Here is an 18,936-nt window from a genome sequence, read left to right on the forward strand (position 1 = left end):
CGGGTGGCAGCACTGTACAGTCCTCTAGTGGCATTTCTGTAAACTAACGCAAATAGCAAACCAATAATGGGTAGCTCCGAGAATATCCAAATCAGTTAGCAGTTGAAAATGAAGGTCGTTGGACAATGAAGCCCTAATCCTAATGCTGCTTCACTTTCAAACAGTTTAGAATCAACAGTTTAGACTTATAAATACGAATCTCCGAAATGTCGGTCCCATGTCTTTCAGGGAAAGTGGCTCTTATAACAGGTGTTTACTATAGAATTATTCGGAGTTGTCATAGTAAAAATATTTTTGATATGCCACGTCCCCAGTACAGTCCCACTTCTTACAAAATTAAAATTATTGATTTGTGCAGGCTACTACTTACAACAGGCTAGGCCATAAGCTGCCGTTGGGGTGTATTATTTGTTGGTAGTCTTCAGCAAAATAGATTTCAATGTTGTTTCTGGTTTCAATGTATCTGAGAGGCTTTTCGTATTCTGATGACTGATTCACTGATGGTTGATCTGTTTTTCTATTGTTTTCAATCTCTAGGAGCCAGTTCAGGAATTGGTGCTGCCACTGCGGTTTTATTCTCAAAGCTGGGTAGTAAAGTAATTCTAACGGGTCGAAATGAAAATAATCTCAAAGTAACTGCTGATAATTGTGATGGTGCTCACAAAGTACGTGAAGTGACCTTTTTTTCAGTGTGTATAAATCCTACTTGAAATATTTAAACAAATATCATGTTTTCTAAATTGCAGCCTTTTCTATGTCCAGGAGATTTAACAAATGACAGTGATGTAGTGAAAATAATGAAGAAATCACTTGAACATCATGGTAAATTGGATATATTGGTAAGTGGCTCGGGTATCTTCATATTTACATTGACGAGAAATGTGTTCGATCATTCGAGCTTTTTCATTGTATTTGAATTATCATAACACAGGTGAATAATGCAGGAATTATGGGCACTGGGAGTATTGAGAATACACCTTTAGAACAGTTTGATAAACTGATGGCTACGAATATGAGGTACATTTTCTATCACCCGTATGATAATACAGTCTACCCTGATATACCATGTAAAATAGGAGGGCAGTTTATCGGCGGTTGGCTGTACAAATCGTGACACAAATTATCAATACCAATTTCTGATATCATAATCTTATTTCAGACAAGTTTATCATTTAACCATGTTGGCTGTACCACATTTAATAAAGACTCAAGGAAATATCGTCAATGTGTCCAGTGTTAATGGTTTAAGAGCTGTAAGTTGAAACTTTTCAATGTTATCAATCTAGTTAATGAATTCACCATTTTAATTAATGTTATTTACTGATAGTTTGCTGGTGTTCTTCCTTACTGCGTTTCAAAAGCTGCAGTGGATCAGTTCACAAGATGTGTTGCCTTAGGTAAGTGGTATCAACCCCAAATTGTATCTAACTTTCTTTAAAGTCAAATACTCAAAAACAACCTGGATATTATATTTCAGATTTAGCGCCAAAGAATGTTAGAGTGAACAGCGTCAAGTAAGTAGAGTCTTGAGTTGAGTGATAAACATCTGATATTTAAAGTAAATTTCTTTTGACTTCTTTGATTTTGTAGTCCTGGTGTTGTTGTAACAGAGTTACAGAAGAGGGGTGGGCTTGATGAACAGGCATATTTACAGGTAATGCCAGTAATCTAACAAATACTGATACCATCATTCTTACTGTATTGTAATATTCCATTCTGGTTGTGATTGCAGTTTTTAGAGAGATCGAAAACAACTCATGCATTAGGACGACCGGGTCAACCAGATGAAGTAGCACAGACTATAGCGTTCTTAGCCTCGGATAATGCATCGTTTATTACCGGAGCCACTCTACCTGTCGATGGAGGTCGACAGGCTATGTGTCCGCGATAAAAATCTGGCTTTAAAACTATTTGTATAGTTGGATTCTTTTAAACGATGGGTGCATGCAATAAATTGATCTGTGCATATTTATTCATTGTGTGTGTGCGAGTTTAATTTTGCTTCGTTTACACTGGATGTAAGTTTCAACTGTCTGAGGAACACTCAAATACAAATACATGTAAAACATATCCTGATTCAAGCAGCTTTGACTGAGAAAATCAATGTTTTCCAGGCTAAAGCAAACTTTATGTGCTTTGAATATACATGTATCACTGCTTTGAAATCCTGAATTTTGGAAGATGAATTTCTTAATTTGTCAAATAAGAAAAAAATTTCCTTTATTAGATACTGATACGCGCCCGGGGCGCCGGCCCGCTTGGACATTTGCTGGAGCTTGTAGACTGGTTGCCGGTCTCTATCTCTAGCTGGGTGAACTTCGGTTATTGGAGTAAGTCGTCTATAGTCGAACTAAATGATACTGTATATCAGTTAAGGCGAATTTATCGAAACGTACTCAGTTCTGAGTACCCCAACTGCGCATTTATCGACAAATGTACTCGTTTTCGAGTATGGTACTCGGCACATTTATCCAAGGTGTACTCAAATTTAAGTACTATACTTGCCTTACCATGCTCAAGAGCATGGTAACCCTGAGTATACCCGGAAGAACAAAATGGCGGCTAACAACGCAGACCATGTGAATTCGTATGAGTAAGTTCTAAAATTCAGTGGTTTTCTGCGTGAAAAAAAAATTATTAAGGCAACAGAAGAAAGTATTATCTTGTAGAAACGTTGATAGATAGCAAAGTACCTGTCTTAATCATCCAGGAGCTAGGTACAATGACTTTGAACATGGAAACTGTAATAATGAATTAGTCTGGGTTAATTCGCTCGTGCTGTTGGGGAGGCATAACTGAATATGAACAGTGAGTTTGGCAATATTTGGACCGTGAGAAGTCAAATCATATTGCCGCCACTGCTCAAAATCATTCCATTGATGCCTGATTCCCTACATTTTTTGTACTTTTGCAGATTAAAATTGAATATAGATGGCGATATGGCTACATTTAGTTTGGACCACGAAACGTACATGAAGGCTATTGCCAGTGGTAGGTATCAACAAATTAAATACTTTTGGTTTAAATGAATCTAAGAAAAAACGTATTCTACATACTATTCATCAGTAAGCATTGTCAGTATTGGCATGATTTGTCAGAGAAGTGTTTACTTACTTTGTTTTGAAAATTGTATTTTGGAGAAAAAGTTGTAGGCCCTATTCATTTTTAGGTATCATCATGTACTTGGCTTCACTTTTTGTTAATGGTCTTTTTCTAGATGTGAACGTGTTGCAGTCTTTACTGACAAGTTATAGAGAGCAATTGCCGACAGCTTCACGACGCCCTGCAGCCACAACCTCCGTGCAGCAGTCCTCGACTTCCGTGCAGCAGTCCTCGACCTCCCTACAGCAGTCCTCGACCACCTTGCAGCAGTCCTCGACCTCCCTACAGCGGTCCTCGACCTCCTTGCAGCAGTCCTCGACCTCCCTACAGCAGTCCTCGCAGTCTGGTAAGTTGTAGCCTGAATTTAATGGTGTTATGTTAAACACCCAACCTTTTTCAGAAAATTCCTTGATTATAATATTACTGCTTTTTGATATTCCAGGCGATGATAGCTTCATGCCGCGGGCTGCAGTTCTAAAACTCATCGATTTACATAAGGACTATGCTGAAAAATTCTCTGATCCAAAAATAAAAAAAGCCACTATATGGAAACAAATAGCTCATGATATGTTAGATGCAGGATTTGATTTCACGGCTGATCAGATAAAGAATAAATGGAATAACCTCATGAAGAAGTACCGAAAAACTGTCGACCATAACAACAAGACAGGTGTAGAACCAAAAACATGTATATTCTATGATGAGTTGGATGCGTATCTCGGTTGTAAACCCAATGTCCGTCCAAACTTTGTTATCGCAAGCACCAATATGGAGTCATCTAGTACCACCACGGATTCTGCCAGCAATGCCGAGATGGATGTTGACCCATTTGAACCAATTTCTTTTCCACCTGCTAAGAAACTACGAAAGTCCCGTGGTTCCACTAGTGCAAAATCTGATACATTTATGGAGTTGATGGAAAAGCAAGAAGAGTCTCGTAAAGAGGACTCAGTAAAATTAATGGAAACTATTCAGGCCAATCATAAAGAGATTATGACTTTGGAGAACGAGAAGTTAGAGGTGGAAAGGAAGAAGATATCTGTTTTTGAGAAACTACTCGAAAAAATTTGATTTCTATAATTAAGGCAGAGTTTTTAAAGCCACGCGATCGATTTCAGGGTCCAAAGCTCTTCATCAGATGACAAACATAAAGGCGACATGTAGTAAGTTTGTCACTTGGACCAGTCCTGGTATTTCAAAATTGAATTTGATCCTCAATTACACGATTTTCTCGTTGAAAATGAATTAACTTTGACTCGGAATCAACTGTGGATCTGGATCCAATTCGGAGCCTGAAATCAATCGAGTTTGAAGATCTATACATCTATTGTGGCTTTATATTATGTGGCTATAAAAATTCGTTATTTTTTGTTTCATTTTGCCAAGTTGGTCATGTCAATGTCTTTACTTCAGTGTAACATCGAGTTTTTCGGATATATCCTAGAAAATTATCCCAAGACAAAAAGAGACTTTAGTTACATAGTCATTGTGTGCTAGACTGCTGTAATTCTTAATTAGGCGAAGAAAAATTTGAGATCAGTCGATTTCGGAACTTAGCTTGGTTTACTGTGATAGATGGCGGATATCTATGGAACTGCGAGTGCTTTATTTTAAGCAAAGGGTAATCTGTCTCAATACATGTAGTATTTTTAGCCCACTTGGGACTTTAGTCCCAGCGGGCTATTGCGTTCACTTTTCGTCCGTTTGTAGACGGAATCCAGTTATTTTGGGAAGTTTTGAAGACGCTTCAAGGTTATGTCTTGATATTTGGGTTACACATGTATCTACCCTTGACACATCTTCAGCCCAAAAACTGGCCCTTTCAGAATCACGATGGTCGACTGATAGCCATTGTTGTTCGCCAAAATTGGCCCTTTTTACACATTTTTAAGTTTTTGAGGAAAAATTTGAAGACGCCTTGATCTTTCGGATATATTTGAATCCCCCCCCCATCAGCATAAGAAAAATTTGGTCGATCGGACTCAAGATGGCCGTCCTATGACCTTTTTAGTGCCCAAAAATGTCAATTTTGGCCGGAATTCTGGGTCATGTAGCTTTCTACTGGTTTGCCATTTCTCATTGCAATTTGTGATGGGTATTCTTTGGAAAGGGATGTTTTATACCTGAGACAGTTATTTTTGATCAACCAATTATGACGCAATTGGCGGCCATCTTGGTTTCATCAGTACTTATTCGTAGGTGGAAAAAAGTTTTTCCACATTATATTTATACCGAAACATATTGTGTTACTACAATCAATTGGAAAGTTGTAGCCCATAACGTGTTCTATGATTTTGGTGAGTTTCAAGGTCATTGGTTTTTGTATATGGTCACCAGGGGGCGTTGAATATTGAAATTAGATTGTTGAGCATTTGAAACCACTTCCCAAGTGGGCATGGTGTCCCTGGACCCCTAGTTTATGCATAGTATTACTGAATATTTGAAAAGCCGTACATAGTTGTACTGTAAAGTCACGTTTTTAAGTTTTAAATTTTTGTTTGACAATTCTATGGATCAGTTCAAATTGTACTGATCTGAATAAATTTTAATTCTTCAAGTATCTAAAACGTTATGTTTACATTTTTATGCATTATATACGGTTACATAATTTGATGACAGGCCCTTGTCAAAAAGTGTATTTTCCCTACTACAGTCAACCCCCAATATACTGCCCTCCCATATACCGCCACCCCCGCCTACCGCCAGGTTTTCTCAATGCACATCTCTATACAAATACATAGTAAAACACCTCCAATATACTGCCATACTCTCTATACCGCCAAAATCGTTCTGCACTGACGTGGGCGGTATATTGGGGGTTGACAGTACATGAATTTACAGAAAATGCCTATCCATGCATGATAAAATGCTGAGAATCATCTGAAAATCTTATGTTAGTGGATTTCAGATCTCCATATCCTTGGTATAAGTACTGTCACCTCAGATAAGTCTATGCCATTACCCGTCAAGAAAGTACCGGAAGAGGACATTGAAACATTCCGAGGACATTGAAACATTCCTGAAGCATAAGTGAATCATCTCTCTTCATTCCCAAAGCAGCAGGCATTGTAGTCATAAGGGCTGGACAAGTCTGGGACGAACAGCAATTAAAATGACAAGAAATGATAATACTGATATGTGACACTTTATTTTAAGTCGGTATATATTTACAATGACAACATTGTTGCTATCGCATAACGCTTCTGTACGGCAGTGGGATTTAGGAAACCACCGACTTGATCAGGATTTTCCTCTTGTGCTAATAACTGAACCTCATGCAAATAATCATTAGCATCGTCAGATAGCAATATGCATACATTATGAAGCACAAAGCAGCTTGTAATGAACATGAGTAATCGACGTTCATCATGCATGTCTATATACTTCAATCGCCGGAAACGGCCTTTCAAAATGCCAAATGTGTTCTCAATCATCATTCTAGTTGAACTTAACTTATAATTAAAGTCTTTTTGCATTCTGGTGAGATGGCCATTGTCTTTGAATGGAACCATTAAAAAAGTGTCCAGCTCATAGGCAGAGTCTCCCAACAAATGCGAATTATCAGGGAAAGTGGCATGTTTGATTGCAGCATCACTTTGAATATCCCTATAAAGGTTACTGTTTTTGAACACACGCGAATCGTGACAAGATCCCGGCCATCCGACAGTAATATCCGTGAACATATATTGATGATCACATATTGCGCAAACGTTAATACTGTGACATTTTTTCCGGTTTATGTAAATTTCCTGATCTTTGATAGGCGTCTTTATAGGGATATGTGTCCCGTCTACCGCCCCAATCACTTTAGGGAATTCTTGAGCAGCTGCGAAACCATCCCAAACTTCTTGGATCCGGTGTCCTGTCGGCCATTTGATGTAGTTTTGCATCATCTCTCCGACAAGTATTCGTGAAAGGAGCCCTGGAAATAAAATGCATATTTTTGGTCAAATTTTGGAATAAAGCAAACTGGACGAGCTAACCTCCAACCTCATTTGGACTAATTGGGATCGGTGTTAGATATGATTTTGTTATAGGCATGGTTGAACTCAAGATGAACAGAGGACTATATATAACTATTACCTACCAACTATGTTGAAAACGGTGGCTTCACATACTGCAAATGCATCTGCAACTCTGATGAGTGGAACTTGAGTTGCTGCGAAGTATAAGAATATTAGCGCTTGTTTATCCACACGAATAATCTGATCTGGTTTTTCATATTTATTCTTTATCCGTGGACCAAGATCTTCCATCAGTTTTTCGAAAGCAGTCGGCATCATCCTGAAAAATAAAAATACCACTATCATTTTATCAAAATCACATATCACTTTTGGAAACCTATTTTTGTGAAGAACGAAATCCTACCTGAATCGCATCTTGAACTCAAGCGTGTTAAACCGTGGCACGGTCTCCTCCACAAAACCGGATGTGCGAGGAATTTTCCTCAGTTTTGTGTGCTTAGGTAGGTGGTTTAGTATTCCACTAGTCCTAGACTGTCCGTTAATGGATCTATCCAAAAGCATATCATAATTGCTCAATGACGACATACACGAGTCGACCGGTTTCAGTAAATCTGAAAACAAAACCACGAGGGCTGGCTTTTTCTCCAACGCTTCGGCCATATTTGACACGGCTTGTGTGCTGGTAACTCATTTATCCACGAAGGATACTCGAAATTGAGTACCCTATACTCGGCAGGTACCATACCCGGAACTGAGTACGTTTCGATAAATTCGCCTTTAGTCGTAACTATAGTCCAGAAATAGTCTACCGAAGTTCACCCCGGTGACTATGAAAGCTTGTGGCGCGCGGAATTCGATGGCAACCAGTCTAGCGGAATCGCGGCCAGCTCCGAAAATATCCAAATGATTCGGTCGGCAGTTGAAACTGTCCAACCGACTAAAGGTCGTTGCGCAAAGGCTTGATCGTCCCCCGCCCTACTGAAACTTTCAAGCAGAGTAGGCTTTTAACAGTTTAATTTCGAATCTCCGAAATGTCGGTTCCATGTCTTTCAGGAAAAGTGGCTCTTATAACAGGTGTTTACTATAGAATTATTTGTAGTTACCAGCCATTCATTAGCCCCGTATAGCTGTAGTAGTTTTTTAGTAAGATTTTGATGAAACCTAGTCCTAAGTCCTAACACTCCTAAATCTACTTGAATTATCTGGGCCAAGAGAGCTAAAGGCACTGTTTGGGAGGGGGGAGTCTAATACGGTGCCTAGCCGGGTAAAAGTGCAGCTCTGCACCACTCGTAAATGGTTCAATCAATTACATTAAATATCACTGTTTCAGGTCAGTCATCAGGAATTCAATACAGTGCCTGACAGTGGTTTATTTTATGATATCTCCACTAGAAAGTAGATTTTTAGCCTGGATTTAGTATCGAGATCGTCACGATTTTTGAACCAGACACCATATTGGATGGGACAATCTAAAGTGAAAACTTTTTAAGAATATTTGCTGAAATAATGTTTCATGACCCACTCAAATCTACTTTCTAGTTAAGATATCATAATATAAATGACTGCATTGGATTCTCCAGACATTCTGAAGTTAGAACAGCGATTTGTAATTCAGTATATTGCGTCAATCACGAGAGGTGCGGATTACACTTTTACCCCTAGCCATTGTTCCCCAGGGGAACCAGTAACAACGACTGGTATCCAGACAAGGCAGAGGATGATGGTAGGACCTATCTGGTATTCACTCAATTCTTCTTGTAGTCTTCAGCAGGATATATATCAACAGATCAATGTTGTTTCTTGATTCATTATTAGTGAGAGGCGATTCATATTCTGATTGTAAATTAAAATTCATTATAGTTATCTGTTTTTTTTGTTTTCAATCTCTAGGAGCCAGTTCAGGGATTGGTGCTGCCACTGCTGTTCTATTCTCAAAGCTGGGTAGTAAAGTAATTCTAACGGGTCGAAATGAAAATAATCTCAAAGTAACTGCTGATAATTGTGATGGTGCTCACCAAGTACGTAAAGTGACCTTTTTTCAGTGTGTATAAATCCTACTTGAATCTAACAATTTTCACAAATATCATGTTTTCTAAATTGCAGCCTTTTCTATGTCCAGGAGATTTAACAAATGACAGTGATGTAGTGAAAATAATGAAGAAATCACTTGAACATCATGGTAAATTAGATATATTGGTAAGTGGCTCAGATATCTTCATATTTACATCGACGAGAAATGTGTTCAATCATTCGAGCTTTTTCATTGCATTTGAATTATAACACAGGTGAACAATGCAGGAATTATGGGCACTGGGAATATTGAGAATACATCTCTACAACAGTTTGATTCACTGATGGCTACCAATATGAGGTACATTTCATCACCAGTTTACAATATATGCAAATCATGATACAAACTACCAAAACTAATATCAGATAATATGATGCTGTTTCAGACAAGTTTACCATTTAACCATGTTAGCTGTACCACATTTAATTGAGACTCGAGGAAATATTGTCAATGTGTCAAGTGTTGGTGGTTTAAGAGCCGTATGTTGAATCTACACTGCAATGTACTAAGTAATGAATTCACCATTTTAATTAATAATATTTACTGATAGTTTGCTGGTATTCTTGCTTACTGCGTTACGAAAGCTGCAGTGGATCAGTTTACTAGATGTGTAGCCTTAGGTAAGTGGTATCAACCCCAAATTTTATCAATCTTTCTTTTAAGTCAAAGACTCTAAAACTACCCGAATGTTATTTTCAGATTTAGCGCCGAAGAATGTCAGAGTGAACAGTGTCAAGTAAGTAGTCTCGAGTTGACTGATAAAGATCTGACGTTCAAAGTAAATTTGTATTGATCGACTTCTTTGATTTTGTAGTCCTGGTGTTGTTGTAACAGAGTTACAGAAGAGGGGTGGGCTTGATGAACAGGCATATTTACAGGTAATGCCAGTAATCTAACAAATACTGATACCATCATTCTTATTGTATTGTGATATTCCATTCTGGTTGTGATTGCAGTTTTTAGAGAGATCCAAAACGGCTCACGCATTAGGACGACCGGGTCAACCAGATGAAGTAGCACAGACTATAGCGTTCCTAGCCTCGGATAATGCATCGTTTATTACAGGAGTCACTCTACCTGTCGATGGAGGTCGACAGGCTATGTGTCCACGATAAAAAGTACTAAATCTTATCAAATTTTATATACTATAGATTTTAAATGGGCGCACGCAATAAACTGTTGTATGCATACATTCATCGTGAGTTTCATTTTGCTTCCTTTCACTGGATTAAAGTTTTCAACATATGTCTGAAGATTTAACACTAGAATACGATATAAAATATCACAATTTATTCAAAGTAATTGAATTGATTACGAGCAGCTTAGACGATATGAGAATAAGAATGTTTTCCTGGCAATTCATTATTCAAACGAATTAGTGTCAATTTCTATAAATGATGTCGATACAATTTCGAAGAATTTTAAATTCAGAAGCTATTTAGGAAGTAATTAGCATTTTTCAAACACATCATAGATATTATCAACTTGTTGAAGATGGCTCGTCATCCATGGTTTGAGATTCACCATTATTCTGTCCACTGTTTATATAATGCATTTTAATAGTACTATCCCAGCTGCAAGTAGTCACTATATTCTCCTGATTGTTTGACCAAACACATCCTTTCACATAGTCCGTATGAGAACTGTTCTTGTATCTAAAATATAAATATCCATGTGATGTAAATTGGGGCTATTTATTTATTTTAGAGCTGGTTTCTAAGAGAATCAAACATTATACTTACACTTGATCTCCAGATGTGATGTCAGTCACAACCACTGTACAGTCATCTGATGTTGTCGCAACCAAGGATGGGCTAAAACAAAATGGATTCAACATTACAAATTAAGCCAGTACCATATAATTTGATCTGTAAGCGTTTATCTCACAGTTTGAAATTAAAGAATTCAATCAATATTCTTCTTTCAAAAATTTTTTCAAAGTATTTCATGGGTGATTTTCCTGAATCAAAATAGGGCCTTCTTTAAAATATCCCATTTTAAAGGAAAAACTACAGAAATGTTTCCGAACAAAATTCTCTCGGTTCTGTGGATACGTATAAAAGTTCTTGGTACAGGGATTCACCAGTAATGCACTTACTTTGATGGATTAAATGCAATAGCTGAAAGCGAGCGTTGATGAGGTTGTGAATAATGAATAGATTGATCAGCAGAGCGTAAATCTTTCACCAGCAAACAACCGCTAATATCGGATACAGCGTAATTATTATCACTCATCGGTAGCCACGTTACACAGGTCGGCTCATATTCTAACGGAGAAGTGTCTAAATAATAGAAATACCAAAACAACACGTACAAGTGAATATATATTCGTGAAATTGATTGATTGATTGATTTTATTTTCATAGAACATAGTTTAGTATAATAATTTATCTAACAAAATACCACAATGAACTATGAAGGACTCGTCCAGAGCCTGAAGGCTGTAGCTCTGAACAGAGTGGATGAGCCCCGGTGACTATGAAATGGATGATGATGACAAAGATACAAATGTCAATATTATAAGGTTTATCTATGGTAAGCTATTTTCAAAACAACATACAACATTCGATGGTAATTATACTTTATCATTAACCTGATTAGTTTAACGAACCTAATCGAAGAGCTGGTCTCATTTTCCTACGATCCCACAGAATAACGTGTCCATCCTGAAATATTTAGCGTTAAATAATCTTCCTTTTTCACGTTTCTCTACGACAATACTTGATAATAGCGATTAGTTCAAACTCAACAAACCTTGGATGCAGTAAGAAATACATCGGCTTCTTTCGCGTGGCAAGATACGGAAGAAATAGAATCGTAGTGACCTGAAATCATAAAATAAATGTTAAATGATAATTATTTCTTGCTGAGAAAAAATAATCTATATAGACTTAGCAGGTTTCGATTGAACGTATGAATGTATTCAGGTATAGGAATAGCTAGAAACTCTTAACCTTCTATCAGGCTTTCAAATTATGCTATTCAGAAAATAAGTAACCAGGACCCAGTTCCACAGTTGTGAGTTAGAGTTAACTCAGAGTTAAAGTTAGTTCATTTTCAATGTTTTAACCCAGGGTCAAATCTTAACTCACTACTGTGGAACTGGACCCAGAAGAGTATTCCGGGTAGAGGCCAATGGAAACGGGCCTTCGAGTATTGAATTGATGTACCTCGATATCTATTAATTGATTGCTGAGCTGGTATGTCCCATATCTTAACACTGAAATACAAAAAGCATCATTGTATACCGGTACTTAATCTATGATCTGATGATAAAATACAGTTCAGATCTGTGAGACATACTTGCAATCAGCTCCAACTGAAATAGCATTTGTAGAATTAGCACAGACGCCTACGCCAGTGACTCTATCATCGTGTTCTATCAATTCCCATTCACTTTCAAATGATCTTCCTTCTTTACGTATATTATACACTCCTACAGAACCTGTAATAATATTTAAAGCACACGGTCAATTAATAAGGGTCTTAAATTTATAATCTGAATCAGTTCAGGGTACCATCTCTAAATTTTGCTTTAGTTGCTTGTGTTTACTTTTAATAACGGCTACAATTTCGACTTAACCATTGCAAGCTTACACTCTTCATCAAAAGCCCTACTATGTAAGGCTTTAAATGGGCCGAAGAAATGCTTAACTTTCAAATTTATAAATGGAACAGCCAGTGGTCAGTACTTCGTCTTAGAAATATCTGCTGGGTTGCCCAACAAATAATATGTTACAGGTCACATTTTATTTGAGCAAAAGCTAAGCATTCATCTAGTGGTCCCATTATCTAGTTCTAGAGGTTTATATATTTACCGCTATCGCTGGCTGTAATTACTAGCGAGGATGTGATCCATTGGGTGTCACTGATTCCCGAGTTGTATGGTAATACAGCTGTACACAGAGATGGCTCCGGTGCGTCCGACAGATTTTCGTAATACCATAAACTACCTTTCCAATAACGACCAGTCAGCGCTGAACAACCAATCAGAATCCCACCTTCTGAGAAAGATTAAATCAATCAAAACCTTGTCCTTGATATTGATGATAAAACATTAGTCTCAACACCAATACATCATACCCAACAGTGTAAGCCTTCTTTACAACAATTATTAATTAACTACCTTCATTGATTCGTAAAACATCGAGATGTTTTTCTAAACTGGAAGGGATCGTCACGGATGATTGGAATTGGATTTCCTCTGTTTCTAAGTTTTCCTCCTCATTTTGGGGCCGATTATTGACACTGGTTTCAGTCATAACATCAGAATCTGCTGCAGCAACGCAATCTATTAACACCATAGCACGTCTGCGCGTCTGTCAGCCGAACGATACGAGGACTGATGAGGTAATGGAGGTAAGATGAGGATAAAGAGGATGGCTAAAGAGGATCTGGAGTAATGCAGAGTGTGACCGGCAGGTGGGGTTTTAATTCAAGATGGCGGCGCCCATGAGAAGCTGATTATCGCCGATTGGTGGAATAAATACCAAAATTTCCGTTTGAACGAATTAATACAGCACCGTTAAAATGACAGATTACAAAGAAGATCAAGTGGGTGAAATAGAAGCTCTCGAATCTATTTATGTCAGTGAATTGACGAGTGAGTGAACGATTTTCCGTCCTGCGTATTTCATTTCCGGGTTCAACTTCAATCAATTTAAACTTACTTTATTGATACAACCTATGAGTATTCAATCTTTTCTGAACTTTGCTGTTGTTTCACCAATTAAACATATTATTCCAAGAAAAAGAACCCGTATACGTATCCCATAGGGGCTTGTATCAGAATTGTATGGTAATGATAAAGTGTTGAATCCACACCCCTAAGTTAACAGATTATTGTTTGTGCATTACCTTAAACTCGGATATAAGCCCCTGTAGATTATCCACGCATATTTTGTGCATTTTTTACTCTTTCAATTTAGTTCTTGAGACTGAACCGTTCCATAGTTTTGAAATCAAAGTCACTACACAGGAAGGAAATAATGAAGATGAAATCACAGGTAAAATTGTCTAGTGATTTTGATTGTAAGAGAAATAATTTTTTGCTTAGCTCTGTAAATTATACTGAAATTCTATTTTCAGCTTTCGTTGTGCTGGAGTTTACTTACACTGAAAAATATCCAGAGGAACCCCCAGAAATGTCTATAAGTTCTTTTGAATCTTTAGAACAGGAAGATATTGATATTATATCACAAACAATGAAAGAAGAGGTCTGTTTTTGATGAATTTAGGCTAAGACCACAAAGGGGTTGGGGTAGGAATTCCACGTATTTGGTACAATTTCCCAAATGTACATCTAACACAAATGACTTCAGACGATTGAACTGAAGGTTCTGTGTCTAAGGATGAAGTGTTCGGATAATTAGTCTGTTAAATCTGTAACTTAAAACAGGTCATTCAGTGAAGTTTTTACATTCTCAGATAATTAAGACATCAATTCATGTATTGTTCATATTTTAGGCCGAGGAAAATGTGGGAATGGTTATGGTGTTTACAATTGTATCAGCAGTTCAAGAAAAATTACATGTATTGGTTGAAGAGGCAAAGAAACGCCAAGAGGAAAAAGAAGACAAACGAAAAAAGGAATTAGAAGAAGCTGAGCGTGTAAATGTCTTTCATCATTTTAAAAATTCATTAGATTTCGCAAAACAAAGCAGAATTTATTTGCTCTTGTTATTTTAGAAAAAGTTTGAAGGAACGATTGTTACAATTGAAACATTTCTGGCGTGGAAGTCAAAATTCGATGCCGAAATGCAAGAGCGACGACGACTTGAGGGAATTGAGGAAAAAGTCACCAAAAAACTCACAGGTAAATAAAACTAATTTGTTTGAAATATCAAACCACTTGCTCTGTGATCGATTTAATACAATTGTATAAAAATGGAATTGTTATTTTCACAGGACGGCAGCTATTTATGCAGGATCACACATTAGATGATTCTGATGTGAAATTCTTACAGGAATGTAAGTGCTACACGATTTTCAAGTAAAAAAGCTAAGCAAAACTGGCCTCAGATTTATAAATGATTTTCGCAATATTTTTTACTTCCTAGCTGGTGGAGCTGTTGTTGAAGTGGATGAGTCGTTATTTCAAGATATGGAAGACCTTGATCTTGATGCTGAACTCGATGACGAACAATGACGTCAAACTGAGTTCTAGTTGTGCAATTATCTTTTCGGGATATGAACATTTTTAAATGAAATTCTGTGCTTGGAGATCACATCAAGCTCTTATTCGTCAGTGGTTTTAAATCGTGGATAAGGAAATTCATCGACCAGATTATTAGTTCATGTGAAATATTCATCTGAAATTTTTCTGAGAAAAATTAAAAACCAGTGACTCAGCAAATCCCTTGTTAAAATAAAATACAATTGTTTAATAGTATATTGCGATTTTGTCTGATTATTTCGCTGGTCAGTTACATAAGAATTTTAGTGGCTCCCAAATAGAAAGCGTGAACATCAATCCATGCTTTGGACATTGGACATTTTCATTATGCGAAGATTTGTAGGATTCGAACCCATGTCTGGAACCCATATTGTTTGTTGTGACTGTTTCGCATTGCGCATTGCCAGTTTTACTAAGTAGCGCTGTATACCGTACTAACGATGGAATGACTTATTTATTAATCATTGTTAATGTATACCACAAGGATGAATGCTGGCTCAGTAAGTTCACAAAATTTAAATTCGGATTACATTTTCATTCGTATTTTATATTAACGAAGTTGTGAATAACCATCTTTCATTGACAAAATAGCATTTATTTATTGACCCGAATTTCGTACTAATTACCGACAAAAACAATCTGTCATAAAAATGCAAAATCCTTTAGTTGATTGATCTGAAAGCCGAACTACAAAGAAAACAAGACGAGGCTAAGAAATTAAAGCTATCCTCTGGTGAACCACTGTCAGCAGTACGAATTACTAATGCCCAGAAAAAGGTATTTCCCAGGAGGGTTAGTTCATATATTTATTGAGTTAAACTTGAGCTACTAACTAGCCCATACTAATTATTTCCACAATCTTCATTTCTATAATTTCAGCTACCTGCATTAAAACAAAATAAAGGAGTTGAAGAACGGGCTCAAAAAGATGCAGAGGAATTACAGAAAGAGGCCAACAAAATTGATTTATCGAAGTGAGTATTAGTCCACTTACAATTATTAGACTCTAATTCTATCTATAGCATAAACCACTGTTTGACTATGAAGTATTTATAATTCAGGGAAAAGCTGATAGCTAAAGCAAAGATTTACGATCAATTATCTAAAAACATCGACCTAGCAGGTGAAATGCATAATCATCATATTAGATTCATTACTCTCGATAATTTCAAAGTTAATCACTGTAGTTTTCAGTTAGTTAATCAATGAGTTTTCGATGATTTTCAGAAAAAGCAGAAGGTTTTCTTGTTGACTTTGAAAGGAAAGTCATCGATCATGTCATAGAAGAAAGGGACAGACAGAAGATCGAAGAAATCATTAAAGATGAGAAATATAATTGCAGCGGTCCACAGGATGAATGGTCAGCATACGTAGTCATCTAGGGTATGATTACATCACATGCTAGATTAGTTTACTTCTTTAAAACTGAAATGTTATTTTTAGGGTTGATTATGTTGATTCGTTCGGAAGAACAAGGCGATGTATGAGAAGAGATCTTCCCGAATTTATCAAGTTGGATCAAAGTCTGAATATTGAAAGGTAACAATGCTTTGCACTTAAATCTGTGCTCAAAGAGACATTTTGGTACCTAGTCGTTTCTGTTGCTTTTCACGGTTTGTGGCGACAGAATTTCTTGGTAGAAGGATATTTCTCTAGTATCTCCTCTAAATCTGAGGAAAAAGAAATGTTGCTAATAAAGCAGAGGATTGAGGGATTTTAGAAATTTTAACTAACTTTATATCAATTGTTTAACCTTAATGATTGTTGTTGTTACCTCTTAGCACCAGCTCACATTCTTCTCCTGAAGCTAGTACTAGTAGCGAGTATACTCCGTTGATTGGTGTAAATAAAGCTCCGATAGAAAAATGGAAGGAAGACTTACACAAGAAATGGGAAACGCAAGAACTGGAAAATCAACAAAAAAATGGTCCTCTGCATTATCAGGATGTACATTTTGATGGTAGGTTTACTGTAAGCAATTCAGTAAAATGATATTCGAAGATTTAACGAAAATGAATATCTATTAATACAAATTTATTTCTAGACCGTCGTAGTATGGGCGTCAGTTACTATCAGTTCTCAACTGATGAAACTGATCGTCACGAACAAATGAAAGAACTCGATGACCTCAGAAAACAGGTAGAACATACGCGCCGAAAAATTCAGCGAGAAAATGATTTCTTAGATGAAAATGTTTCCGTTTTGTTTTTGCATGGAATAGACTCAGGTTCAACGCGAAAGAAGAGAAAAATTGAAAGCCAAGCGAAAAGCTCAGATGGATCTCCGACTCGCTAAAGTGAAAATGAGAAAACAGAGAAAAGAGGGAATTGAACCGGATGAGAAAAAATCAGGTAAATGATCGCTGGTACTGTGTGAATTTAAATGTTACTAAAATCAGGTTGATACGACTCATAGATTTTATCATTGAAGATGAAGAAAGTGATGAGGAAGATGATAAAGATGGCAATGAGTACATCCCAAATATTGCTCCGATCCCAGAAAAGGTTTCTACCGATCCTGAACTTAACGAGAGAATTAACAGAATCAAGAATTACCCAGTTCGTGAATGGGATATCGGCAAACAAGGTAAGCGAGTGAACTTAGAGGAATTTAGTTTGAAATCATCAATTTTTCTCATTTTCTTATCCTCTTGTATCTCTCTTGTTTCAGATATGTCTTCGTTTAGTCAATCATCGATTCCCAGTAGTTTTGACGATAATCGTTGGAAGGATAAATTACGACAGGAACGTATAACTGAGTTCGCACCACCCAATAACTACGACACTACGTCTAGAAACCAGACGAGGACAAAAGCTGAAATTCCACCTCCAAATTTCTATTGATATTATAATAATACAATACTGGATTTTGTAAATAAAGTATGATATTTAAATTTATGATGAGAAATGAACTAGTTTTTGCTTTGAACGAGGTTTTGGCCCTTCTTGGTGTAAGACGCCAATGACGACTTCATGCAATACAAGAACTGATATCCCTACCATAATACGCTAGATGGCGCGTGAATCGTCCATTATCTGGATTGAAACGATTGTTTCTGTCATTAAAATGTCATATCGGTTGGCAGTCGGAACTATGAAAAGCGAGGCATATAGAAATTCACATTCGCTTATTTTCACTTATCTTTAACATATATACTATAGCATTACAGAAGGAAAAGAAAGACCAATTCTTGAAAAAAGCTTTCCATGATTAATTCATCAAATACGGATTTCTATTGATTTTTTTCAACATGTTTTTTATGTCTGAACTACAATTTTCAAAGCCAGAATAAATCCTCAATACCGTCATGTTGCAATAAGTGCTTGTTTTGGAAAATAAGTGCTGTAATGGAAATTTTAAAAACCCATCACGCGACGGAATGTTTACCAAACGACACTCGGCTGTTTGTACGGTACCGTCTATTACAGATGCGGTTGTACCTTGCAAACTATGACTTGTTTTTGCTCTGTTTTCTATATACGTTTATCCCTGATTATCGTGGACGATTTCTACTTTGAGCTATGATTATGAGTGGAATGAATGGAAATGAGACTAACTCTAACGATCCCAAAAATTTCTTATCCCAGAATGGAGAGGTTTATGGCTGTGGTACAATCAATTTT

At 36.9% G+C, this 18,936-nt stretch overlaps 6 protein-coding genes across 6 annotated transcripts; 5 read left to right on the forward strand and 1 right to left on the reverse strand.

The window, feature by feature from the left end:
• The first annotated feature begins 112 nt into the window (after positions 1-112).
• On the forward strand, positions 113-2,030 carry LOC141898112 (3-oxoacyl-[acyl-carrier-protein] reductase FabG-like). The gene is made up of 9 exons (XM_074783932.1): positions 113-249; positions 538-665; positions 747-839; positions 932-1,017; positions 1,160-1,253; positions 1,328-1,397; positions 1,478-1,514; positions 1,591-1,654; positions 1,733-2,030. Exons 1-9 carry the CDS (start codon positions 207-209, stop codon positions 1,889-1,891), a joined length of 774 nt encoding a protein of 257 aa, XP_074640033.1. The 5' UTR covers positions 113-206; the 3' UTR covers positions 1,892-2,030.
• Positions 2,031-2,404: 374 nt separating this feature from the next.
• LOC141914552 (uncharacterized) lies at positions 2,405-5,600 on the forward strand. The gene is made up of 4 exons (XM_074805778.1): positions 2,405-2,593; positions 2,915-2,991; positions 3,218-3,448; positions 3,545-5,600. The coding sequence occupies exons 1-4, from the start codon at positions 2,556-2,558 to the stop codon at positions 4,171-4,173; spliced, it is 975 nt and encodes a 324-aa protein (XP_074661879.1). The 5' UTR covers positions 2,405-2,555; the 3' UTR covers positions 4,174-5,600.
• A 2,405-nt stretch (positions 5,601-8,005) lies between these two features.
• On the forward strand, positions 8,006-11,008 carry LOC141898113 (3-oxoacyl-[acyl-carrier-protein] reductase FabG-like). The gene is made up of 10 exons (XM_074783933.1): positions 8,006-8,141; positions 8,958-9,085; positions 9,171-9,263; positions 9,353-9,438; positions 9,524-9,617; positions 9,689-9,758; positions 9,838-9,874; positions 9,953-10,016; positions 10,095-10,256; positions 10,846-11,008. Exons 1-9 carry the CDS (start codon positions 8,099-8,101, stop codon positions 10,251-10,253), a joined length of 774 nt encoding a protein of 257 aa, XP_074640034.1. The 5' UTR covers positions 8,006-8,098; the 3' UTR covers positions 10,254-10,256; positions 10,846-11,008.
• On the reverse strand, positions 10,414-13,590 carry LOC141898111 (methylosome protein WDR77-like). The gene is made up of 9 exons (XM_074783931.1): positions 13,265-13,590; positions 12,957-13,142; positions 12,442-12,583; positions 12,309-12,358; positions 11,893-11,963; positions 11,750-11,804; positions 11,237-11,420; positions 10,881-10,952; positions 10,414-10,793 (listed from the first exon to the last, which is right to left on the reverse strand). Exons 1-9 carry the CDS (start codon positions 13,440-13,442, stop codon positions 10,619-10,621), a joined length of 1,113 nt encoding a protein of 370 aa, XP_074640032.1. The 5' UTR covers positions 13,443-13,590; the 3' UTR covers positions 10,414-10,618.
• Positions 13,591-13,598: 8 nt separating this feature from the next.
• On the forward strand, positions 13,599-15,529 carry LOC141898114 (RWD domain-containing protein 1-like). Its single transcript, XM_074783934.1, has 7 exons — positions 13,599-13,741; positions 14,067-14,144; positions 14,227-14,354; positions 14,605-14,748; positions 14,827-14,953; positions 15,046-15,108; positions 15,198-15,529. Exons 1-7 carry the CDS (start codon positions 13,669-13,671, stop codon positions 15,284-15,286), a joined length of 702 nt encoding a protein of 233 aa, XP_074640035.1. The 5' UTR covers positions 13,599-13,668; the 3' UTR covers positions 15,287-15,529.
• A 194-nt stretch (positions 15,530-15,723) lies between these two features.
• LOC141914771 (coiled-coil domain-containing protein 174-like) lies at positions 15,724-18,205 on the forward strand. The gene is made up of 11 exons (XM_074806064.1): positions 15,724-15,813; positions 15,980-16,090; positions 16,193-16,287; positions 16,375-16,436; positions 16,541-16,673; positions 16,757-16,852; positions 17,095-17,273; positions 17,358-17,452; positions 17,535-17,664; positions 17,744-17,899; positions 17,984-18,205. Exons 1-11 carry the CDS (start codon positions 15,784-15,786, stop codon positions 18,154-18,156), a joined length of 1,260 nt encoding a protein of 419 aa, XP_074662165.1. The 5' UTR covers positions 15,724-15,783; the 3' UTR covers positions 18,157-18,205.
• The last annotated feature ends 731 nt before the right edge of the window (positions 18,206-18,936 follow it).

This window comes from Tubulanus polymorphus, chromosome 1 (genome assembly GCF_964204645.1).
Source record: "Tubulanus polymorphus chromosome 1, tnTubPoly1.2, whole genome shotgun sequence".
Taxonomy (NCBI): domain Eukaryota; kingdom Metazoa; phylum Nemertea; class Palaeonemertea; order Tubulaniformes; family Tubulanidae; genus Tubulanus; species Tubulanus polymorphus.